Consider the following 26469-nt stretch of genomic DNA (forward strand, 5'->3'; position numbering starts at 1 on the left):
ATACAGAGAACGCCACAAGGATACTCCTTGAGAAGAGCAACTCCAAGACACATAATTGTCAAATTCACCAAGGTTGAAATGAAGGAAAAAATGCTAAGGGCAGTCAGACAGAAAGGTCAGATTACCCACAAAGAGAAGCCCATCAGACTAACAGCAGATCACTCGGTAGAAACTCTACAAGCCAGAAGAGAGTGGGGACCAGTATTCAACATTCTTAAGGAAAAGATTTTTCAACCTGGAATTTCATATCCAGCCAAACTAAGCTTCATAAGTGAAGAAGAAATAAAATCCTTTACAGAAAAGCAAATGCTGAGAGATTTTGTCACCACCAGGCCTGCCCTACAAGAGCTCCTGAAGGAAGCACTAAACATGGAAAGGAACAAATGGTACCAGCCACTGCAAAAACGTGCCAAGTTGTAAAGACCATCGATGCTAGGAAGAAACTGCATCAACTAACGAGCAAAATGACCAGCTAACATCATAATGACAATATCAAATTCACACATAACAATATTAACCTTAAATGTAAATGGGATTAATGATCCAATTAAAAGACATAGACTGGCAAATTGGATAGAGTCAAGACCCATTAGTTTGCTGTATTCAGGAGACCATCTTACGTGCAGAGACACACATAGGCTCAAAATGAAGGGATAGAGGAAGATCTACCAAGCAAATGGAAAACAAAAAAAGGCAGGGGTTACAATCCTAGTCTCTGGTAAAACAGACTTTAAACCAACAAAGCTCAAAAGGGACGAAGAAGGCCATTACATAATGGTAAAGGGATCAATTCAACAAGAAGAGCTAGCTATCCTAAATATACATGCACCCAATACAGGAGCACCCAGATTCATACAGAAAGTCCTTAGAGACCTACAAAGGGACTTAGACTCCCATACAATAATAATGGGAGACTTTAACATCCCACTGTCAACATTAGACAGATCAACGAGACAGAAAGTTAACAAGGATATCCAGGAATTGAACTCAGCTCTGCACCAAGCAGATCTAATAGACATCTACAGAACTCTCCACCCCAAATCAACAGAATATACACAGTGAAACCCCGTCTTTACTAAAAATACAAAAATATACACCCCAAATCAACAGAATATACATATACATCTTCTCAGCACCACGTCGCACTTATTCCAAAGTTGACCACATCGTTGGAAGTAAAGCACTCCTCAGCAAATGTAAAAGAATAGAAATTATAACAAACTGTCTCTCTGACCACAGTGCATTCAAACCAGAACTCAGAATTAACAAACTCACTCAAAACCGCTCAACTACATGGAAACTGAACAACCTGCTTCTGTATGACTACTGGGTAAATAACGAAATGAAGGCAGAACTAAAGATGTTCTTTGAAAAATATAAATCATGAGTGAACTCCCATTCACAATTGCTTCAAAGAGAATAAAATACCTAGTAATCCAACTTACAAGGGATATGAAGGACCTCTTTAAGGAGAGCTACAAACTACTGATAAAATAAAATGAAATAAAAGTGAATACAAACAAATGGAAGAACATTCCATGCTCATGGGTAGGAAGAAACAATATCGTGAAAGTGGCCATACTGCCCAAGGTAATTTATAGATTCAATGCCATCCCCATCAAGCTACCAATGACTTCACATAATTGGAAAAAACTACTTTAAAGTTCATGTGGAACCAGAAAAGAGCCTGCATTGCCAAGTCAATCCTAAGGCAAAGGAAAAAATTTGGAGGCATCATGCTACCTGACTTGAAACTATACTGCAAGGCTACAGTAACCAAAACAGCAAAAACAACATGGTACTGATACCAAAACAGAGATATAGACCAATGGAACAGAACAGAGGCCTCAGAAATAACACCACACATCTACAACCATCTGATCTTTGACAAACCTGATGAAAACAAGAAGTGGGAAAAGGATTCCCTATTTAATAAATGGTGCTTGGAAAACTGGCTAGCCATATGTAGAAAGCTAAAACTGGATCCCTTCCTTATACCTTATACAAAAATTAATTCAAGATAGATTAAAGACTTAAATGTTAGACGTAAAACCATAAAAACCCTAGAAGAAAACCTAGGCAATACCATTCAGGACATAGGCATGGGCAAGGACTTCATGTCTAAAACACCAAAGCAATGGTAACAAAAGCCACAGTTGACAAATGGGATCTAATTAAACTAAAAAGCTTCTGCACAGCAAAAGAAACTGCTATCAGAGTGAACAGGCAACCTACAGAATGGTAGAAAATTTTTGCAATCTACTCATCTGACAAAGGGCTAATATCCAGAATCTACATGGAGCACAAACAAATTTACAAGAAAAAAACAACCCCATCAACAAGTGGGCGAAGGCTATGAACAGACACTTCTCAAAAGAAGACATTTATGCAGCCAACAGACACATGAAAAAATGCTCATCATCACTGGCCATCAGAGAAATGCAAATCAAAACCACAATGAGATACCATCTCATACCAGTTAGAATGGTGATCATTAAAAAGTCAGGAAACAACATGTGCTGAAGAGGATGTGGAGAAATAGGAACACTTTTACACTGTTGGAGGGACTGTAAACTAGTTCAACCATTGTGGAAGACAGTGTGTTGATTCCTCAGGAATCTAGAACTAGAAATACCATTTGACCCAGCCATCCCATTACTGGGTATATACCCAAAGGATTATAAATCACACTGCTGTAAAGACACATGCACACATATGTTTATTGTGGCACTATTCACAATAGCAAAGACTTGGAACCAACCCAAATGTCCTACAGTGATAGACTGGATTAAGAAAATGTGGCATGTATACACCATGGAATACTATGCAGCCATAAAAAATGATGAGTTCATGTCCTTTGTAGTGACATGGATGAAGCTGGAAACCATCATTCTCAGCAAACGATTCCAAGGACAAAAAACCAAACACTGCATCTTCTCACTCATCAGTGGGAACAACGAGAACACTTGGACACAGGAAGGGGAACATCACACACTTGGGCCTGTTGTGGGGTAGGGGGAATGCGGAGGGATAGCATTAGGAGATATACCTAATGTAAATGAGGAGTTAATGGGTGCAGCACACCAACATGGCACATGTATACATATGTAACAAGCCTGCACGTTGTGCACATGTACCCTAGAACTTAAAGTATAATTAAAAAAAAAATTAAAAAATCATCTAGAACAAGGGTTTCCAGTGCTAGTCTGTGGATCAGCTAATCAAGATCTCCTGGAAGATCTCCATGAAAGTACAGATTCCTAGATTTCTAGAGACTGATTCAGAGCTCCCAGGGTGATCCGGTGGTGAGTCAGGTCTGAGAAATCCAGGTCTAGACCCAACTCCCTGGGCTTGGAACTCCTTCCTGTTGTCCCATCACCATGTGAACTGGTTCCAGTTGCCTCCTTAACTCTCCCCTGTACCCTCTTGCCCTCTAGCGAGGAGTTTTGACTCTCTGTCTTCAGTGTCACAGGAGTGATTCTGTCCACTCTCTTTCTGTTTTCTCACCTCTGCCAGCCCCACTCCAGCCTCTCAAGAGTAGCCCTCATGAGAATCACCCATGATCATGGTATCTCTACATCTGATTGGTGTTTTCTAGCCTAGTGATCAGCTCTGTGACCTCTCAGCAGCATCTGACATTGTTGAAATATTTCCTTCCCTTCTCATTGGTGACCCCTCACTTTTCTCTGTTTCTCCATTTCCCTGGGGCCTCTGCTAGAACCCGTTTGCCACCTTCTCATGTTCTACTTCGCCTCTAAATGTCGAAGTTCCTTGCTATTTGGTTCTGAGACCCTGTATTAGTGTGCTTGGGCTGCCATAGCAAAATACCACGGACTGGGTGGTGTCAGCGTTAGTTTTCTCACAACAAAGGATGGGAGACTGGAAGTTCAACATCAAGGTGACAGCAGGGATGGCTTCTCGGGAGGCCTTTCTTCTTGGCTTGCAGACGGCCATCTTCTCCCTGCGTCTTCACTTGGTCGTCCCTCTGTGCATGTCTGTGTCTTAATCTCTTTGTATGAGGGAACCAGTCATATGGGATTAGGGCCCACCTATATGACCTCATTTTACCTTACTTCCTCTTTTAAAGGCCCTATCTCCAAATACAGTCATATTCTGCGTTACTAGGGGTTACGGCTTCAGCATATGAATTTGGGGAGGACACAGTTCAGCCCAGAACAGCCCTCTTTCTGTTTCACCTGTATTTTCTCCCTAGGGGCATCATCCACTCACTTGGCTTTCATCTGCCCGACACCTTCAAATCTGTAGCTCCAGCACCAAGACCTCTTCAGTGAACTCTAGGACCATATAGCCAGCTATTTCCTGCCTCAGGACTCCCCTCTTTTTTTTTTTTTTTTTTTTTTTTTTTTTTGAGACAAGGTCTTGCTCTGTCACTCAGGCTGGAGTACAGTTGTGTGATCATAGCTCACTGTAAGCCTCGATCTCCTGGGCTCAAGCAGTCCTCCCACCTCAGTCTCCTGGGTAGCCGGGACTATGGGCATGAGCCACCACATCTGGCTAATTTAATTTTTTTTTTTTTTTTTTTTTTTGTAGAGACCAAGTTTCATTATGTTGCCCAGGCTAATCCTGAACTCCTGGGCTCAAGCAGTCCTCTTGTCTCTGCCTCCCAAAGTGCTGAGATTACAGGCATGAGCCAGAACACCCAGCCCCTCCTTGCTTTAATTGGCTAAGTCGTACTCAGCATCCCCGTTTGGACCTCATAATTCTGTGCATCTAGGCCTGAGGCTCCTCTCTTGTGTTTTATCTAAGAAAATAACACCTCCATCCATTCATCCATCCGTCCATCCACCCACCCACCCACCTGTCTATCATCCATCCACCCACCCATCCACCTACCCATCCAACCGTCCACCTATCCATCCACTCATCCACCTATCTAACCTCTGTCCATCCACCCACCCACCCATCATCCATCCACCCACCCACCTACCCATCCACTCATCCATCCACCCACCTATCCATCCACTGCACAAAGCAAGAAGCCAGAAAGTTACCCTTGATACCTCCCTTTCCTTTACAACTCACATAAATTAGTAGATAAGACCTGTCAGCATTACCTTTGAAAGGACTCTCAAATCACTCTTTCCCTTCTCTCCGTCTCCATTGCCACCACCCAAGTTGGAGCTACAATGGCCTCTTCCCTGGATGACTGCCATAACTTCCTACCTGGTTTTCATGTTTCTGCTCTCTCTTTGCTCATTTTCTCTTGTTCGTACTGCATCCAAATGTTCTGTTTCATAAGCACACCTGATCTCACCCCACTCCTCTCTCACTGAAAACATCTTACTGACTTTCATTTATGTGGAGGGTAAGTATAAAAATTCTTAATTTGCCTACCGGCCTCAGGAGAATCTGGCTTATTTCTGTCTCTACAACCTCATCTCACACCAGAACACCCCCTCACTGTGAGAATGTCAGTCAGGTTGTCTCCTACCTCTGGGCCTTTGCACAGGCCACTCTCCCTGACCATGCTAACAGCTGAAAGGAAAGATTCTCATAGCCCGCAGACGAGGTCAGGTCCTGGTATTGTGCATTCACAGAGCCTGGCATGTTCCTCCATTGGTAATTGTGGGTTTACTTGTGCAGATTATTTGACTGGTGCTTCTCTCCTGCACTAGACTGTAACCTGAGTTGGGGCAAGGATGGTGAGTGGCTCACCATCACCACCCAGACACCCAGCACATGCCTGCTGCAGAGTAGGAGCTCAAGCACTTTGTAAAATGAATATTACCGCCATCATTATTATACCATAATTTATTCCACTAGTTCCCTGTGCTTGGAAATTTAGATTGTTTCCACGTTTCCACTTTTATAAACACCACAGCGAATATCCTTACAGGTAAATTATTGCCCACATTTCTAATACTTTGAGACAAATATTACCAGTGGAATTGCCGTATTGAGACTTTTGACACATTTTCAGTTTCTCCATTGACAAAGAGTGTGTTAAGTAAGATTTCAAACTGTGCTGTGTGAATAAGCCCCTTTTTCTTCATCCTCAGCAAGTGTAAGCAGTATCTTATTTTTTTCCAATTGGGGAAATGATCAAAATGATCACTGCTCTAAATATGCACTCCTGTTTTCTTATAGTGTTAAAAGGTTTTGTTTTTTACATTGGGAGGCAGTTTAATATAGTGCAGGTATTGGAATCATTTTTTCAATAGTTTTTTCATCTAGGGATTTAATATACTTTACATTTATTCCAAGTTTCCTTTATGTACTTCAATAACATTTAATATTTTTCTTTAATATGTGGGCTACAAATTTATTAATTAAATTTCTTTTGCTGGGTAATGAAGAAGAAACCAGCAGAAAGCATTCTTTCATTGATAAAATCAAGTAAACTGATTTAAAGAAATGTAAAGTACTCTAGGCTGGGCATAGTGGCTCACACCTGTAATCCCAGCAGTTTGGGAGGCTGAGGTGGGCAGATTGCTTGAGTCCAGGAGTTTGAGACCAGTCTGGGCAACGTAGTGAGACTCCTTCTCTACAAAAAATACAAAAACATTAGCCAGGCATGGTGGTGTGTGCCTGTAATCCCAGCTACTTGGGAGGCTAAGGTGAGAGGATCACTTGAGCACAACAGGCCGATGTTGCAGTGAGCCAAGATTGCACCACTGCACTCCAACCTGGGCAACAGAGCAAGATCATGTATCAAAAAAGAAAAGAAAAACATACTCTATAGGCTTTCAGAAGGAGTGTCTATCTCGTCAGGTTGTTCTATAGATTAACAAGTTAGTCTGTAATTGATTACATTAATACAGATAAGACATTTTGACCAGTGCCTGGCACAGCATATAATAAGCACTCAATAGACAGTTGCCTTCATTATTATCAGATGTATTCAAAATATCACAGTCTCCAAGGCACTATTGAAAAACGATCTGCCACTGTAACCTAATAATATATAATACACATTTATTATTAGACAGAAATTTTTAATAGAGAAAGAATTACTACTTAATTTTCTATAAAACCACAGTGTAAAGACATCTTGGTATGCATGGAAAGGTAAAATGAGATAAGCTGAAGACAACAAATGCATATGAAAGCCTCTTGTCAGATGAGTAGTTCAGTATAAAACCAGAACATTTCATATCGTCTTTATCTTTTGTGTCATATGACATTGTGAAACTTAGATTGACTTCTCTCAGCAACACTCACAGCATGCTTGGTCATATTGCAGGAGATGTTCGGAATGACATCTATGTCACCCTGATCCATGGCGAGTTTGACAAAGGGAAGAAGAAGACGCCAAAGAATGTGGAGGTGACGATGTCTGTGCACGATGAGGAAGGCAAGCTCTTGGAGGTGCGTGGTGTGGCTCAGAAATCCTGCTGCCATCACATCCATCTTTACAATCACCGTAGACTTTTGGCCCTATTTTAATTCTTTTTTGCATCAGGATGGGTTTGGATTTTCCTGAGAAAAGAAATATAAAGACTGTTAAATTTATGATTAGCAATGAGCAGTTTCACTAAGGAAGCTATCTAGACTCTTATTTTTATATTTCTCCTGTGCTAAGAAATAGCTCCAGCCCCTAATGATTTTATGTGTAAGCTTCCAATGCAGAGGTTATTTATCATTTTCAACTTATTTTGCCACTTTCAAGCTTGATCAGTTACTCTGAGGCTTTAGCTAAGTGGCCTGGTTGCTCGAATAGCATCAGAAAGCACATTTCCTTCCCTGGGTGAGCCGAACCAAAGAACATGCGCTCATCAGAGACTGAAACTGGAAGATCCCTTGGGTAGGCATCTGCTACCACTGCTCTTTAGTGGTTTTTTTGTTTGTTTGTTTTTTTGAGACAGAGTCCCGCTCTGTTGCCCAGGCTGGAGTGCAGTGGTGCGATCTCCGCTCACTGCAAACTCTGCCTCCCGGGTTCACACCATTCTCCTGCCTCAGCCTCCCGAGTAGCTGGGACTACAGGCGCCCACCACCACACCTGGCTAGTTTTTTTGTATTTTTAGGAGAGATGGAGTTTCACCGTGTTAGCCAGGATGGTCTCCATCTTCTGACCTCGTGATCTGCCCACCTCAGCCTCCCGAAGTGTTGAGATTACAGGCGTGAGCCACCACGCCCAGCCTGCTCTTTAGTTTTAATGAACAGGAAACTGTAAGAAACTTTAAAAGGAAGAGTTATTTTCTCTGGAAACACAGGCATTAGTGGCAGAGCTGGGAGGGTATCCAAGTATCCTGAATTCAAGTCCAGAGTTCCTCCAGCTCTGGCAGCTTTTCTTTCTTCTTCTTCTTCTTTTTTTTTTTTTTTTGATGGACTCTCGCACTGTCACCCAGGCTGGAGTGCAGTGGCACAATCTCTGCTTGCTGCAACCTCTGCCTCCCAGGTTCAACCAATTCTTCTGCCTCAGCCTCCCAGGTAGCTGAGATTACAGGTACCTGCCACCACACTCGACTAATGTTTTTGTATTTTTAGTAGAGACGGGGTTTCACTATGTTAGCCAGGCTGGGTTCAAACTCCTGACCTCGTGATCTGCTCACCTCAGCCTCCCAAAGTGCTAGAATTACAGGCGTGAGCCACCATGTGCAGCCTGCGTTGTTTTGCTTTGCTTTCCTCTTTTCTTTTCTTTTTTTTTCTTTGTTTCCTCTCCTTTCCCTTCCCTTCCCTTCACTCCCCTCCCCTCCCCTCCCTTCCCCTCCTTTCCCCAGCCTTCCCCTCTTCTACCTCTGCCTCCCCCTCCCCCTCTCCCTCCCCTTCTTCTATTTTCTTTTCTTTTCCATTTTCTTTCCTTCTTTTTTGTTTTTGTTTTTGTTTTTTTCACATTAAGACAAGATCTAAAGCAGGTATCTGTCAGCTTTCTGCCCACATAAAGAAGTGAGTCCTGATTCTGACATCAAAGAGGATAGGCAGGAGGTGGTCACAGGAGGCTGCATGACCTCTGCTGAACTCCAGCTCTTCTCGTATAAGCCATAGTTACCTGCTTTGATAACCAAGGACCAAGCACTTGATTGACTTGACTCACAGAGTGTCCTGTTGCAGAGTTGTTTGAGGCTACAATGAAATACAATTTCATCACTTCCCATGGATGTTATAATCTATTAAGGAAGCAGATAGCCAGGCAGTTCACTAAGTCAAGTCGTATTCTGCATGAGAGGGAGAAGCTGAATGCTGTGAGCCACTGTATGAGAGTGCTTTATTTGTGCTGTTGGTAAGAGCAGATGAGCTCATTTCAAGTAGACACCTTCTCCTGTTGGTCATTTTGTTTGATAGTGCCCCACCAAGGGCTGGTTCTACTGAGCTAAGTGGTTCATGACCAGGAAAAGATGCAGCCCTGAGTTTGAGTGAATATGCTGTGCCAATACCCCAAGTCCCTAAAACAGAATGTAGACAGGAAAGAGAAATGCTTTTCTGCAAACAGTGGCGCGTCTGCATTTGTCACCTAACTTCTCATCATCGTCATGTTTCCTGAGAGAGAAAAGAGGAAAGAATCAGAGGAGAATGCATGCCTGGGGAGGGAAGAGAAAATACAAGTTACAGGAAAGAAGAATATTTAGGCAGTGCTGGGTTCCTTAACTGCTACCAAATTGATATTATAGACCATTGAATAAAGTGATAGAAATTCATTCTCTGTTCTTCATTCCCCCAAACTTAATCAGCCGATCAGTGGATGTGTTTTGGGGTAAGGGGCTTGTGCATGGTATATGGGGTCCTCTTCCTTTTCTAAACAAAATTATTCCCTTCTCATTTTTTCCTTCCATCCGAAGAAAGCAATTCACCCTGGTGCTGGATATGAAGGCATTTCAGAATACAAATCAGTAGTCTATTACCAAGTCAAGCAGCCCTGTTGGTATGAGACTGTCAAGGTGAGAATGAGTCATTTGCAACCCCTGTTATCTGTTAAACCTCAGTTAGATTCCTATCTTCTGTTTACCCCCAAATTATTCCTACTTTATTTTGAAATTTTTAGATAAGTTGCCTATGGTGTGCAGTAAGAAACGAATCGGTAATTATAATTCTGTATTAAGAGCATTTATCATTAAGAAACTCAGTATTCTTCAATAATGTTCTGATTCATAAATGTATGGGAATTTGAATAGCAAAGCTGGTGGTTGACGTGACGGATATAATGGACTGCCAAGACGGTACAAAACCAAACAGAAATTTTCACACTGTGCAAACAGTTTCCTAACATTTTTTTCTTCTTGGCATGTCACCAAGTGTTCTGGGCCTCTTTTCAACTTCAATATGTGTATTACACATTCCAAAGTGCTTTTCAGATCAGTCATCTCCTTTGAGCCCCACAAGGGCTCTGCAACTAGAACAAGCAGGTGTTGTAACGCCGTCTTTCTGATTAGGTACTGAGGTTCAAAGTTCAGTGACTTCCTAGGATCCTAGAGCTGACTGGTATCAGGGCCCGAACTAGAGTCCACTTCTTCTGAATCCTAGGCTCCATCAGCTCTTTCTGGTTGTCGAAGTCACATGAGTTCTTCATGGAAAAAAGAAAAATTTGTTTTAATTGCATTCGTATATCTCAATTTAGAATTAACCATTTTCAACAGTTTTATATAGTTCATATGTTTTGAATGATGCTGTTGATAGAAATTTATATTGTGCTTTTTAAAACTACTTATCTCAATGCATATAAATTCTTCAGATATGTATTTTAGATACTTGCATGAGGTTTCATTGTATAATCATGCCGTAATTTAACTGCACACCACAAATCTCTGCTCATTTGAGTGCCCCAAGGCCCTGTTTCTTCTCTCCCCTATAGATATGTAAGCAACAGCAAGCTGCTTTATGAGCCCTAATTATTACCTTTCCCCCTCTTTATGGAATAATTAGGTCTTGTAGATCCAATTATTACTATATTTACACACATCTTGCAGTCTGAAAGGTCCTGTATAGATCTCAAAGTACCAGTATTCCCCCTCTGAAGTATTACTGTTTCTTACTTCAGAAAATGTTAGAAATTCACAGTATCTTTATACTCAGAATCTATGATCAACAGCAAGATGATCTGAGATTCTTTTGATTTGAAAATAGCTCAGTCTCCTTTGAATGAAACCTATACCAAGTCTCACTCTCTAGTAATTTGTGCTGTGGAAAGCATAAAATTGAGCCTAATTCCATGAAATAAACCATGCATGCGAAGTACTTTGTGTCTGTAAACTATTAATTTCTTACTGTGACACAGGTATCCATTGCTATAGAAGAGGTCACACGCTGCCATATAAGATTTACCTTCCGACACAGGTCATCTCAGGAATGTAAGTATTAAGACGTCTATGACATATTTCCACTTAAAAAAAATTTGCTGTTTCTTGACAACCCTCTTGTGAATCTGGAGAACAAGATATTTGGAAACTAGAGACTTGGCAACTTTCTTTTGTAACTCACTGGTGCTAAGGAAATCAGCATAATGAATTTTGCTGGGCTTGCAAGGTCTGTGTTATCACTCTATATTAGGATTTCCTCAAAATGTGTTTTGTGAACATTAATATTCTCAAAGACAGCAGTCCTCAATCTTTGGCACCCAGAGACTGGTTTCGTGAAAGCCAATTTTTCCAAGGACCAGGAGCTGGGGATGGTTTCAGGGTACCTCAAGCACGTTACATTTGTTGTTTTCTTTATTCTTATTACATTGTACTATATAATGAAATAATTATACAACTCACCATAGTGTAGAATCAGTGGGAGCCCTGAGCTTGTTTTCCTGCAACTAGACAGTTCAGATCATCAGGCATTAGATTTGCACAAGGAGTGTGCAACCTAGATCCATTGCATGCACAGGTCACAATAGGGTTCGGCTCCTGTGAGAATCTAATGCTGGTGCTGATCCAACAGGAGGCAGAGCTCAGGTGATAATGCGAGCAGTGGGGAGCAGCTGTAAAGACAGATGGAGCTTTGCTTGCTGCTCCGCCACTTACCTCCTGCTGTGTAGCCCAGTTCCTAACAGGCCACAGGCTGGTACAGGTTCATGGCCTGGGCTTTGAGGTCCCCTGCTCTAAGCTGCTACTAGATGCTCTGTAACAAAAAGTGTTGTGTCTCACAATCAAATCGGTGTAGAAAAGGCTATATATACCTTGTATCTCCCTCCTAGACATTCACAGTGCATGTTGCCATGTTGCAGCAGCAAGAAAACTGTTTAGTGACTTGTCTCCCCAAATTATCATTTTTCTCATGAAAAAACTATTTCAAGTCTTAGGTCACAGTTCTTGAAATGGCTGCACTAAAGTGTGAGCAGAGAAGAAAATTGATTGTTTTCAGACTGATCACAAAATTTCTGGAAGCTTCTTATTCTCATTTAGCACTGCATAAAAATGTAACCCCTCCTTCCAAAAATGCATGTGTTGAACACCATCTACACAGCAGGCTGCAGGTGAGGCCCTGGTCTATGACAGCCAGCTGGACACTGCCACGTAGAGTCTTTGTTGTCTGGTTAGGAAGATCATCGAAAAAAGTGGGTGGTTATGTACAGAATAGTGTGATGTGTGTGTATTACGAGGGGCGAAGACTTGTAATGGATACGTAGCACAGTACCTTACTCAGTCTGGGGGATTTATGCATATAACTTCCTACATCTTAGCTGAGACTTGAAGGAGAGTGGAAATTAGCCCAGTGAAGGGTGGCAGGAGAAATATGTTTGGAGAACCACAATGAGCTCAGTAAGGCTAAGCAGGACCAGTGGAGCAATAATAGTATCGGGTTGAATCATGTGAAATTGCCATTTTTTAGGTCTAAATGGCCAAATATCAGCCATTTCATATGGTTCTGCATAACTAACAATGATCAATTAACAATTAACAAAGATCAAGTTCGTATGAAATATTATGTGAGGCTGGGTGCGGTGGCTCACACCTGCTAATCCCAGCACTGTGGGAGGCTGAGGCAGGCGGATCATGAGGTCAGGAGATCGAAACCATCCTGGCTAACATGGTGAAACCCCGTCTCTACTAAAAATACAAAAAATTAGCCCGGCGTGGTGGCGGGCGCCTGCAGTCCCAGCTACTCGGTAGGCTGGGACTGGTGAATGCAGGAGGCAGGAGAATGGTGTGAACCCAGGAGGTAGAGCTTGCAGTGAGCTGAGATCACACCATTGCACTCCAGCCTGGGCCACAGAGCAAGACTCTGTCTCAAAAAAGAAAAACCAAATATTATGTGAAGCTATATTTGTGCATGGTCCTGTTTAGTATCCACAATAATATAATAAGGTACATTCTACTTTTATCTACATTTATATATAAAGAAACTAAGGCACGGAGAGGCTAGGTACTTGCCCGCGGTCACAAGGCTAGCATATGACCAGGCTGGGTTAGCACCCAGGCAGTCTGATTCTAGCTAGGCTGGAGCCAGATCACAAAGGCTGAAGATGCTTTTCAACCATGTTAAGGAGGTGCAATTCAAGGGTGGTTTCTGGTTTTGAGATTTTGGGAGGGATTGGTCTATGTTCATAACAGCTTTACCCATAGTACTCCAACACTAGAATTGCCTAAATCCTCATCAGTAGGAGAACGGATAAACAAATTGAGGTAAAATCATACAATGGATGACTGCTCCACCAGTGTGGGGACCCAAGAGTCACAGCAGACCACAGAGCCGTGCCTATGGTGAGAACAGGCCACAGGTTACCCAGTCAGAGCTACTGAAGCAGGGGACCCAGTGAGTTCAGAGACTGGCTCTGAAGACCAAGAGAGAGAGGTGCTCTGCCTCCTCATGAAGCCGTACTCTCCTCCCAGCTGCCACAGAGCCTACAGATCTTCTTTCCTGGCACTGGAGCTGGTATTCTGGGGAGGAAGGGGGAAGAAACCTTGGGCAGCACCGTAAACCCTAGAGTAGAATAAATATCTTGCAGAGCCTGTTTTAGAGCAACATAAATTGAGATCTCTCATTCAAGTGTTTTGAAGCAGAGTAGTTGACATGATTGGATTGGACTTGGGAAACCTCATTCCGACATAGAGAATGTGTTGGCTGGGAGAGCCTAGAAACAGAGAGGTGCATTGGGAAGGTCCGGTAGAAATAAAGAGAAGAGGTGAGGTTGGCCTGAAGTCAGGAAGGGACAGCAAGACAGCAAGAGAGAGAAGAGACAGGCTCCAGAGCTATTTAGGACATGGAGTTGACATGGGGTGGAGTTGGTGTCAACACCCACATTTCCGATTTGGATGATTGGGTAGATACTGGTCTCATTTATTAGGGGATGTAGGAAGAAGAGAGCATACTTGGGGGTGCCAGGCAGTTTCACTGGCACACGGTACGTGTCTTATTGCAATTTGCTGAATTGTGCTTATTAGAATATGGTTGAACGCCACACCCCCAAGCAAAATGTGAAATCATCTGTCATAGCCATCGCCTCCTGGTGTCTTTCTGCACTGCTCAGACATGTCTTTCTGCTTTTTCAGCCAGAGATAAATCAGAGCGAGCATTTGGGGTGGCCTTCGTGAAGCTGATGAACCCGGATGGCACCACTCTGCAGGATGGGAGGCACGATCTGGTGGTTTATAAGGTGCTGCTAACAGAAAATGGCTGAGAAAAGTATTTACTCCCTTTCAAATGGTGTTTAAGGCTCCTTTCACATTTATTTGTACAAACATCAGAAACCCTTCTAGAGCTATCTGTACTTGCCCATTAAAATCGAGAAACTCGAAAGGCTCTGGGTCCTCCAGCTTTGTGGTTTCCCAGCTCCTTTCTGGAGAGAGTGAGTTGCGTTATTATGGAGTCTTCTAAGGAGGCTCTCACCCTCTCCTGTGAGTGGTGTTCCCTAGCAGGGAATGGTAAGGGGTCGGCCTCTCATCATCTGCTCTTTGCGTCCTGCATGGCACGTGGACAGGTGCACCGTTGGGCTTCAGTAGCATGTGGTGGATGTGGTTTTCCTGTCACCATGAGCCACATACCATTTCTCTGCTCTGGGGGCCTTACTTCCTTCCCTGAGAGTTTTGTCTTTGTTCTTCTCTTCCAACGGGTACTGAGCTCTCACTTCTACTTAGATTTTAGAGTATAAAGTAGATGCTGGAAGATCTCATTTATCCAACAATATCTGGGGGTTTCCCCAAAGTTGGCTGCTCTTTTGAGATGCATCTACCTGATGAATATTTTTCTTAACCTCTTAGTTTATGAATCATTTTGGAAGGGATGGCAAGCTATTTCTTCTTCCATCAACCATCAACCCAATAAAGTATAATTGTCCCCATTTAGAGACTGAAGAAAACGAAATTTAACCTTATTCTGCAATAGATTTATTTAGTCTAACAGAGACTAGGGTATTCTGGTTTCTAGGTCACAACTTACTGTGTTTCCATTCAATCATGAAATTATTTCTGGGCTCAGTGTTTGCAGAGAGATATCATAGTATCTCAGAGTTGGAAGGGATCTTCAGGATAATTTGATAAAACCACGCTTCTCATGCTGGAAATGCATGATAGAAATTGTTTTTATTTGCATATAAGAGATGTTGGCCATGATTTGGTGTTCCTAACATGCTTCCTTTTTAGGGTGACAACAAAAAAATGGAAGATGCTAAATTCTACCTGACCCTGCCTGGGACCAAGATGGAGATGGAAGAAAAAGAGCTTCAAGCATCCAAAAACCTGGTCACTTTCACCCCAAGCAAGGATAGCACTAAAGACAGCTTTCAGATTGCCACCCTCATCTGCTCCACAAAGCTCACCCAGAACGGTAGGATGGCGAATACATTGACACAAATAAGCTTCTTGCTCAGCCTTCCTGGGCTCCTTGGTTAGGCTCACAGGGCTGGACCATATGGGGCTGAGTCTTGTAAGGTAGGATGTTGGCCAATTGGGTTCTGCTCTCTGCTTTTCAAGTGGTATTCTGGGTAGAACTGATCACATTGCACAGCTTCTTTGGAAGTTTCATTGTCCACTTTAAAGCAGGATGAAAAACATTTTAGTATTTTAATATCATAAAACCTGTAAGTGTATTTATTAACAGCAACTGTAAAATTCAAAAGCCATATGTTCCCTGATAGTGCATTCTGTATAGTATATGCAGGAAGAGATGTTGGTAATAAGGGGAGGAGCCTGGCAAAGAAGTATAATCAGTCTCCTGTCCAAACGGTATGGCAGGGCTTCCTGTTTGAGTTCTGTCTTTCCCTCGTATATTCTTCTCTTCCCCATTTTTTCCCAAGCAGTCAGGGATTATCATAAACTCAGCTGAATAGTTCAAAGAGGGCTTCATTTGGTTTTTCCTTCAAATCTCTGATATCAATTTTAACCTCTCTTGTGTAGATTATGGTGTTTGATAGCCAATATCAACTTCTTATTTGTTTAACTTAAGTGATGTGTCAGGAGCCCTACTGGATGTAGTAAACCAAGAATTAGCTGCCTAGGGGACTTGCGCTAGAAATTCTATCTCCCGTATGCTATGTAGAGACTGGTGCCTTTGGCCTTGTAGACAGTTAGAGTGAGGTACAGGCAAGAGCTCTGCCTTAAGGGGTGCAAAGATAGACAAAACAGTGTAGTTGTAGGGTAAACCCAGGTATCAGATCCCTGATCTTTAGAAGGGCTCAGTATTAGGTTTGTTTTGACAAATCATGGTTGACAAAAAAAAAAAAATAAGGATTGCATTTCAACTTGGACGAGTGGCTAGACTCAACAGAGTGAAGTTTAGGGCTAATCCATATGTGCAAATAAAAGCATGCTCACTAAAAATGAAGCCAGAAACATAGAAGATGTGACAGAACCATCAGCAACATACCCTTGTTATGGACAAAGTGAATCTATTAACAATTAACTGCTGGTAGGTTAATGGGTGCAATATTTATGGAGGATAATTTAAAAGGCATATCAAGGATTTTAAATGTCTTCAGACCCTTTGAGCCTGTGATTTGACTCCTGGAAGCGGAGCTTAAAGTAGTACAAAGTAAACAATGTGAGATGTGCACGAAGATTTATGTACAACGATGTTATTTCCCTCTTATTTGTAACAGGGAAATACTGGAAACCACCCAAATGTCTGATAGTTGGGGTCAGTTTAACCACATTTTATAATTAAGTGACGAAATGTATGCAGCTGCTAAATATGGTATTTCAAAACATAGTGAAGGACACAGTGAACTTTGTAACACTGTACACAGTATGATCCCAGTTTTATTTGGGTATATGTGAGCAATCTGCAGCCAGATTGCCTGGCTTCAAATCCCACCTCTGCCACTTATTAGCTGTTTCATCTTGGGCAAGTGACTTGATATCTCTGTGAACTGGTTTCCTTGTCTTTAAAATGGGAGCAATAATAGTATCTATTTCAAAGAATGCAGTAAATTAAAATAAAAGCAAAATAGCATTCGATCTATAGAGTGAACACTGTAATGTCAGCTATCACGATCACCATTTTTTGTACACAGAAAAAGACGAATAGGATCAACTCAAAGTTTGATAATTCTTGTTTTCTTTACTCTTTTTGGTATTTTCCAAATTTTTAACTATGAAATGTCAAAATGTTATTCTTTGAACTAAGTATGGTAGTATACTATATAAAGCATTAATATTTTAAAACTGTCAAGGGATATTTAAAAGGGATAACACTTACTGAACATCTAGTAGATAATCCTTTCTGGACTACAGATCAAAGAGGAATAAAGAAAACAAGAATAAAAATTTGTAAAATTACTAGTAATGAAAAGCAAAAGGAATTTCTGTTAGCGATAACCATGTTGTTACATTGTTTGTTACCTACATGTCAAAAATGCAGGGTTTCCTGACAAGTTGCAGTTCTCAATGTAGACCTTTCATTTGCTAGTATACCTACTTCACCCCAGCTTCTGAATGTTCTTAACTAGCCTGTACTGTCTTGATACGGTAGCCCCCAGACACATGTAGCTTGTAAAATTTAAATTAATTAAAATTGGAGGGTGGGGCGATTCAGGAGAAGTTGGACAAAAGGTACAAAAGTTCCACTGGACAAGAGGGTAAGTTCAAGAGATCTGTTATATATCCTCATGGCTATAGTTAATCATACAGTATATACTTGAAAATTGCTAAGAGAGTAGATTTTAAGTGTTCTCACCACCAAAAAATAAGTAATGTGTATGTTAATTACCTTGATTTACCCTTCCACAGTGTGTGTGTGTGTATCAAAACATCATGTTGTGCACTGTAAATACATACAATTTTTGTTAATTAAATTTTATTAATAAAAACAAAGTATAAATCAGTACGCTAGTTGCCCTAGTCACATTTCAAGCACCTGGTCTCCTGCAGCTGCTAACTTTTGTGTTGGGCAGACGGATGTACATTTCCATCATCACAGAATGTTCCTTTGGATGACACTGTATGCTTTACTTTGTCATCCTTATTCCTGATGTTTTGATTTAAAAAAAGACAAACTCATCATAACACATACAAAAAAAGTCAGAAGTAATATCTTATTGCAAAGAAGGTTTAAAAAGGCAAGCCTCGTCTGAATCAGAGAGGAGTGACCTGCCATCCAAATGGACTGAGGGTAGGGAGAGGGACCAGGGGACAGAGAGGGAAAGACGGAGATTTGGCAAAGGCATCACAAGCATCAGGGAAAATGGGGTATTCCAGGGACAAATGATTGTAGATTATTCATGCATTTTCTTTTTTCTGACTTGATGGAAATTATAAAGAATGAATTTGATTTAATAAAATGCCGAAGAGCATTAATAAGTCATCGGCTGACTCTGTGAGGGCGTTGACTGAGTAGAGAGGGTAGCTGTGTTCCCACTGAGAGGGTGAGCAAAGGCATTCCTCCTTCGCCTGAGGAGAGCTATTCAGACTCAAAAGGTTAAAAGCCACTGGAGTTTTAACAGAGAGATCTTGGAGACTCTTTTTTGTTTACTTGACTTGTTTTTTCGATACTAAAACAAACCAATTTGTGTGGGATCATTGGTTTCTGGGCCCAGTGGAAGGTAAGAATAGATTTGTTTTTCCAGGAAAAAGAGAGGAATGTGCAGGTCCCCAGAGGTATGTGGCCGTGGGCCAGGAGGTTCATACTCGTCAGTCATTTCACCCTCCAGCACCAACTTTGCCATGATCATTTCCAGCTTATTGACCAGAAAATTGAGTTTTAAAGTGGCAAAAAATCTTTCTTAAGCTCTTAAGCGGTGGACTTGGATTTTGAAAACAGCTCTTTGGAGCTCCAAACAGTTTACAGTTTGTCGTTTTGCAGTTAGAGTTTCCAAGATTGGTTTGTTACAAACTCCAGTGACTTTTAACCTTTTGAGTCTGAATAGCTTTGTCGTGCTTTCCTTTTTAAAAGTATGTGTTCTTAAATTCTCTTCCTAGGGTAGAAGGCAATTACTACCCTAAATGTGGGGATTCTCATGCCCTTGTTTCTCTTTATTAGTTTTGCCACATCTGTAGCCCTTAAAGTATATTGTTTCATTTTGCATTGTTTTTATTTTATATAAATAAATTAAATTATGAGTCAGTCCCTTAGTTGCTCTAGCCACATTTCAAGTGTTCAGTAATCTCCTGCAGCTGGTGACTTTTGCATGCCACCTTACTCATTTTCCAGTGGTGAGAACACTTGAATCTATTCTCTTAGCAATTTTCATGTATACAGTATTGTACAGCCTACAGTATTAATGTAGTTAATAATTGAACTCTCTAATTGAGGTCTTGTGTCCTGCGTGAATTCTTGTGTAACTTTCGCTTTTACTCAGCATTACTGACGATTTGAAGTATCCCGAATTCTTACACATTTCTGACGAGAATGTAAAATGGGAACAGTGACTTTGGATAATATTTAATATGGCTGAAGATATTCTTCCTGATGCCCCAGAAATCCCACCTTAGTTTTCTACGCTAGAGAAGCTGCTCTACCTGTATACCAGGAGACGAATGAGAATGTTCATAGCAGAATTGCTTATGGTAGACAAAAACTAGAAACAACCCAAGTGTTTATCAGTAGCAGAATGGATAAACAAATTGTGTACACCCATACAATTGAATACACACTGCACAGCAAGAAAAAAAATTAGAGCTACATGGATAAACATATATATATCTTAGAAACACAGCATGCCTGGGGCTCTTTCTGTAACCCTGTGTCACTGCTTTCCTGGTCCTAAGACCTAACAGTTCACCAGATGCCAAAATATTTTCCTATGTGAGCCGTGATCTGGCATGCGGGTATCACTAGGAAATAAACCTCTGGGATGGTATTTGGGTACTTTGTCGGGGCTGAAGCTGCTGGGTGAATATTCACCCCTGGTGAAGGGACTAAATCATTTACTTCCAGCGGCTACGAGTCAAGTAATGGAACGAGCAATACCTTTGACTAGCCTGTGGCAGAAGTCAGAGCTGGAGAATATGGAAGTGGACGGTGCCTAGTGGAAGGCCTAGCACTGCACCTGTGTTAATTACCTGCTGAATGAATGAATACATTAATGACTGGGTTAAGCATATTACCAGCTACCTTAGAGTTACTGGTTCCCTTTCCATTCATTCATTTATTCCTTCATCAGACATGTATTGAACACCTAATAGATGTCTAGTACTATGGCGAGATAAAAGAATGAACACTATATGGTCCCTGCCTTCAAATGGCTCAAAACTATGGGAAGAGTCAAGGAGACACCAAATACATCTTACGAAATACATAGTATTTCTGGGTATTTCAGGCAAAGGGAAGAATATACACAAAGACACACAGATATTTCAGAACCTGCCATGGTTGGGCTGTAGTGATTAGATTTCTCTGGCTGCTAAAGGGTAAAAGAGAATGGTGGTGGTTGGGGTGTGCTGGAGTGACATAGTTGGGGCCTTATTACATTCTCTGTGTGGCATTGGAAGTTTATTCTGTAGACACAAGGAATCCTTAGGCATTAGGTTTTGGTGGTTTCCCTGGGCCTAAACAATAGGCGAACTGATAAACACCCTCATGAAGCACTTTGACTATTTATGAAAAATACACATGTGTAATGACTTATATATTTCTACGAATTCATTGATTGAAAAATAACAGCCGGGTGCCCTGGCTCCCACCTGTAATTCCTTTGGGAGGCACTTTGGGAGGCCGAAGCAGGAGGCTTACTTGAAGCTCAGGAGTTCAAGACCAACCTGGGCAACATGGCGAAAGCCCATCTCTACAAAAAATACAAAATTAGCCAGGTGTGGTGGTGCACCTGTAGTCCCAGCTACTCTGGAGGCTGAGGTGGGAGGAATACTTGATCCCAGGAGGCAGAGGTTTCAATGAGCCGAGATTGCGAGATTGTACCACTGCACCCCAGCCTGGGTGTCAGAGCAAGACCTTGTCTCTCAAAAAAAAAAAAAAAAAAAAAAAAAAAAAAAGTATGTATTGCTACATTTACTAGATAAGGCTCTGAATAGAAATAGTAGCTTGATGTACTAATCTAGGTGATAACACAGTCACAGTCCAGATAACTGCAGTTTCTCTGTGACACTTTTATATTTCTTAATAGAGACAGGGTCTCTCCATGTTGCTCAGGCTGGTCTTGAACTCCTGAACTCAAGTAATCCTCCTGTCTTAGCTTCCTAAAGTGTTGGGATTACAGGCATTAGCCACTGCGCCCAGCCTCTTTGACATTTTTAATAGCTCAACATTTATTAAAGCTGTAAGTGGCTTAAAGTTTCAAAATTCTCCCTTGTAAGTCAAAAAATGCCTTAACATTTTTATCCCAGACTTATCCTAAGGGCTGTGAATCTGTTCCACCTTTTCTTTGAAGTAGCCACCTGTCTGATTTGCTTGTCTATTTCTTCAAAGAACTCTGGGGAAAACAGTATGATAGAATAGCAAGGAGTTGGTTTTTCACATCAGATAAATATGTAATAAAATTCCATTTCTACCTCTCCTAAGACATGTAATTTAACTTCACAAAGCCTCGGTTTCCTCATCTAAAAGATGGAAAAAATAAAATCTGTGTGGTCATGATGTTGAAATAAATTAATGTATATATATACACACACACACACGTACACGTGCGCGCGCACACACACACATATATATGGAGAGAGAGAGAGAGAGAAATGCACACATACCTATGTTTCTTCTTTCCCTCTGAATCCACCCAGACATAGGTAGTGATAAGGGACAAGTTAAGTGAGGCAGCAAATTGAAAGTAGGAAGGTTACATAAGCGTGCTTTTTAGCTTTACTTCTTATGACCATGATGTTATTACTTGAGAAATGTTAGTTGCAGTCAGATATTCTTTTAAGTTCTTATGCATTAATAGTTAATTTTTTTCTCTTTGAAGAATGAAAGAGGACCACGAGGTTTTCCCCGACTTAGATGGGAGATAGTAAAAGAATACATAGGCATCTTGAATTAGACACTATTAAGAGCAATTACCTGTTCTAGAGAATTCTTTAGCTATGTCCTGAAATGGTCTGGGTTGTTCTGTCTCACCTGTGTCTAATGTTTGTGATTGTTCTTCCTAGTTGACCTGTTAGGTTTGTTAAATTGGCGTTCCAACTCCCAGAACATTAAACACAACCTAAAGAAGTTAATGGAAGTGGATGGAGGAGAGATTGTTAAGGTATGTTTATATATTCATAGTTAGAAACATACATACATACATATGCCTATTATACCAATTATACCTAATTGGTTCAACATTTAAAATTAAACCATTCATTGTAAATATAAAACTTATCTACATTGTTAAACATGTGTGCCAGTTTTTAAAAAAATGCTATTTTAAACCTCTTTGATTTAAACCTAGTTGTTCCCAGATTGCTATGGTATCTATGAAAGCATCAAAATAACCTCTCTGTTTTTCTTATCTTCAGTTTTTGCAAGATACATTAGATGCACTTTTTAACATAATGATGGAAATGTCAGACAGTGAAACTTATGACTTCCTTGTGTTTGATGCACTGGTAAGCAGTTAAACATATTAACTAGTGTTTATTGCTGCAACTTTATAGTTTTCAATATTACACTGTTATAAGTGATTGTGTGAATATCTTCTCGCATAAATATTTGTTTCCATCTCTCTGGTTATTGTGTTAGGCTGAATTCCTAGAATTACAATTAGAAACAATGACTTATATTTCAGGCCTTTATTTGTTTGTTTCCTGTTAGATCTCACTTTTTGATATGCTCTTTCTTATTAGAGAAAATAAGATTGACTTATATTTCAGGCCTTTATTTGTTTGTTTCCTGTTAGATCTCACTTTTTGATATGCTGTTTCTTATTAGAGAAAATAAGATGTTTTGTTTGTATTAGAAATCAGGAATCATTTTAACTCACATTACCATTGTCTGGAGGATTGTTACATGTTGTGTGTGTGTGTGCACACATGTGTTTATGCAAGGGAGACTGAATTCACAAGTCAGAGGTGAATCTGAGCCTCATTAGGCAGAATAGCATCATTTTCACCTTGGTGGGGTGAAAAGTTCAGGACAGGATGTTTCCTGAATGCCACAGCTGAGGAGGAAGGTCAGTTGCAGCTTTAGGGGATTCACCAGCTTGAAGAAACTAGTCAGTTTAAGAAATAATCAGAGTATTAAAGCTACGGTTTAAGATAAAGAAAACACCACCTAGTTGAGATCCCACTGGTTGGACTCGGGTTTATGGGAAAGAGAGACGGTGGTTATGGATGCTGTGGGACAAGGAAACAGATTCCTGAGGGACAGAGCAGCTGGCAGTGGGCATAGATGGGAATCCCAAATGCCCCTTGCTTTTGAACCCTCTGTCTTAAGCAGGGCAGTGTGGTTAATTTTAGGCCATGTGCCTGATGGCAGTGCAAGGGAATATACAAGGGGTAATTGGGAGATGAAACTCTAGTGAAGTTGTTAGTGGGGGCACTCATAGTGTACCCAGGAGAAAAATGTCATGCAGTGTTTCATTAGCTGCATCCTTGGATTAGAGAAAACCCCTTTCCAGAGCCTCCTTCCTCCTGCCCCTTAGGTTACCTGGGCACCGACTCACCTGTCTTTGAGATACCTAGTCAGCTCCCTGAGGCCAGGGATTCTGGCTTGAATTGGTTTCTTCACAGCATTTAGCACAGTGCCTGACATGTAATAGTCTCTCTATTTATGTTAAATAAATACAATCCTCAAGACTTGACATCAGCTCTGGAATGGTAGAGTGGGAATGCTGCAGAAAAGATCCAGAGAGAAAAGAAGACACCAAGATGTTAAAATCCAGCTTGTTGACAGAATACTTGGGATTGTGCAGTGCTGCTATTTCTGTTTTTCACTTTTGGCAGGTATTTATTATTTCACTGATAGGAGACATCAAGTTCCAGCATTTTAATCCTGTACTTGAAACCTACATTTACAAGCACTTCAGTGCCACTTTGGCATATGTGTAAGTATGATCTGAGGGAACTGTGTGTTGTTGGATCTTTGGATTTGTACTTTTAGGGCTGGATTGTTGAGAAACGAGAGGGACCTGTGTTCAGTAAATGTGCCTGGTAAGGCAAAACTCTATTCTAAGCTTCTTGGTGGAAAAAGGGAACCATCTAAATATTCCGACTGTGGAAAGGGGGCTAAGATCAGGGCCGTCCTTCTGGATAAGGTGAAATCTCCTTAAGAATCCAGAATAGGCCAGGCATTGTTGCTCATACCTGCAATCCCAGCACTTTGTGGGGCTAAGGCAGGAGGATTACTTGAGGCCAGGAATTCAAGACCAGCCTAGGCAACATAATGAGAACCTGTCTTTACAAAAAATTAAAAAGTTAGCCGGGTGTGGTGGCACACACCTGTGGTCCTAGCTACTTCAGAGCATTAGGCAAGAGGATTGCTTAAGCCTGTGGAGGTCAAGGTTGTGGTGAGCTGTGATCATGCCACTGCATTCCAGCCTGAGCGACAGAGCAAGACCCTGTATCTAAAAATGAAAATTAAAAAAAAAAAAAAAAAATCAAGAGCAAAATTAATGACAAATGACCCAACTCAGGATCTTAGAGGTTGGATGTCAGTGGGATTGGCGTGGGGAATCAAGGAGATCAAACCATGAATTAAACAAGACCAAGTTTGATAGAAGAAAAGGTCGTGCCCTCAACCCTGTACCACAGATGCTTTGTAAAATGTATTACTTACAGGATATGAGAAGATTTCTTTTTCCAGTCTTTTGCATAAGAGGCAGTGGTCTCTACCTTTTCCGTAGTGCAGCCTGCCTTCTATCATTGGTTTATGGGCCCCTGACTAAGGAAAGCAACTAAAGTCCACTCCGTATTCCTCCCCAGAGCGCTCAGCATGGCACTGTATGTGCCTGGCACACCCACCCCGTTGCCTTCCAGTTATTGTGCAGAATGTGATAAATAGTGATAGGAATGTAGCTGGATTGGTCAATGATCTTCTTATGACAGCGGCTTAGGCCACATCATGTAGATTGCTGCCCAGTGACCTCTCAGCGAGTACACCAGTGACGGTGGCCGTTCCACCCAGGAGCCTCACATCCAGGTGGGCGGTAGCTACAGATGAGGAAATCCCATCACTGTGATCAAACCGAACCAAATACAGCACTCCAGGTGGTAGTAATCTGGGTTTACTTGCAAGATTTGATCAATTCTATATGTTTCCTTTTAAAAAAAATAATAATTTGGCCAGGTGCTTGAACCCGGGAGGCAGAGATTATGCCACTGCATTCCAGCCTGGGCAACAGAGAGAGACTCCGTCGAAATAATAATAATAATAATTATTATTATTGTTATAGTTATATATATGATATATGTAACTATAGCTATAATAATAATAATAGTTATTATTATAGGAAAGCTCAAAGATTCCCAGAAGGAAAGTTTAAGATTAAAATATCAGTGCCCTCCAAAGTCTAAGGGATAGCACCAAATGAAGGCCATTCCTAGCCCAAAAACTCTAGAAAGACACAAAGAGCAAGCTAAAACCCCAGAACAGTTTTATCTGTTGAATACTTAGAACCATGAATGTTCCGGAGAGTCAGATTGAGCTCCTTTTTCTTCACTCCATGAAGTTTCTATCAGGCTCCATATTGATGGATCCCAAGGGATTGGGGCAAACTAAAAGGAATTAAGCTTCTTTTAAGTCAACTCCTGTAGGCAGGCATAATCCCTCCTTTATGGGAGCATCTGAAGATGTCAGAATTGCATACCAGAGATTAAAATATCCTAGCAATTTGGGTCACTTCAACCATTTCATTTCATAACCCTCCTGTTTAATCCCACAAAGGGAAAGAAACCTTTTCTAGTATTTCTCAGCAGAAGGGTAGTTCCAAACCTAGATGGCAGTTGAGGAAACTTAATTGGAAAAGAGTTAGTTTTGCTGTTCAGGGCATATTCTAGAAGATATAATTAGTTATGACTTCTACTTCCAGTATGCCACTTTACCCTCTTAGATTACTTACCCAAGCCTCAGAGTATCCTGTTGCTCATCGGCTTAATTTTTCTTTCTCATTCTTCTAAGGAAACTCTCCAAGGTACTGAACTTCTACGTGGCTAATGCGGATGACTCCAGCAAGACTGAATTGCTTTTTGCTGCGTTGAAAGCCTTGAAGTACTTGTTTAGATTCATCATCCAATCTCGAGTGCTCTACTTGAGGTAATGTTAACTGCAGTGAAGATGTTTAGATTATCA

At 41.1% G+C, this 26469-nt stretch overlaps 1 protein-coding gene across 2 annotated transcripts in view; it reads left to right on the plus strand.

Annotated features, from left to right (window-relative positions):
• DOCK5 (dedicator of cytokinesis 5) overlaps positions 1–26469 on the plus strand; it is a 240537-nt gene that overhangs the window by 138085 nt on the left and 75983 nt on the right. For both annotated transcript variants that reach the window (XM_023216751.3, XM_023216752.3), the window contains exons 14-22: positions 7205–7329; positions 9738–9836; positions 11171–11243; positions 14373–14476; positions 15462–15645; positions 22350–22447; positions 22701–22790; positions 24126–24226; positions 26299–26433. In XM_023216751.3, the coding sequence (XP_023072519.1) occupies positions 7205–7329; positions 9738–9836; positions 11171–11243; positions 14373–14476; positions 15462–15645; positions 22350–22447; positions 22701–22790; positions 24126–24226; positions 26299–26433 (1009 nt within the window). The remainder of the gene's footprint in view (positions 1–7204; positions 7330–9737; positions 9837–11170; positions 11244–14372; positions 14477–15461; positions 15646–22349; positions 22448–22700; positions 22791–24125; positions 24227–26298; positions 26434–26469) is intronic.

This window comes from Piliocolobus tephrosceles, chromosome 7 (assembly GCF_002776525.5).
Source record: "Piliocolobus tephrosceles isolate RC106 chromosome 7, ASM277652v3, whole genome shotgun sequence".
Taxonomy (NCBI): Eukaryota; Metazoa; Chordata; class Mammalia; order Primates; family Cercopithecidae; genus Piliocolobus; species Piliocolobus tephrosceles.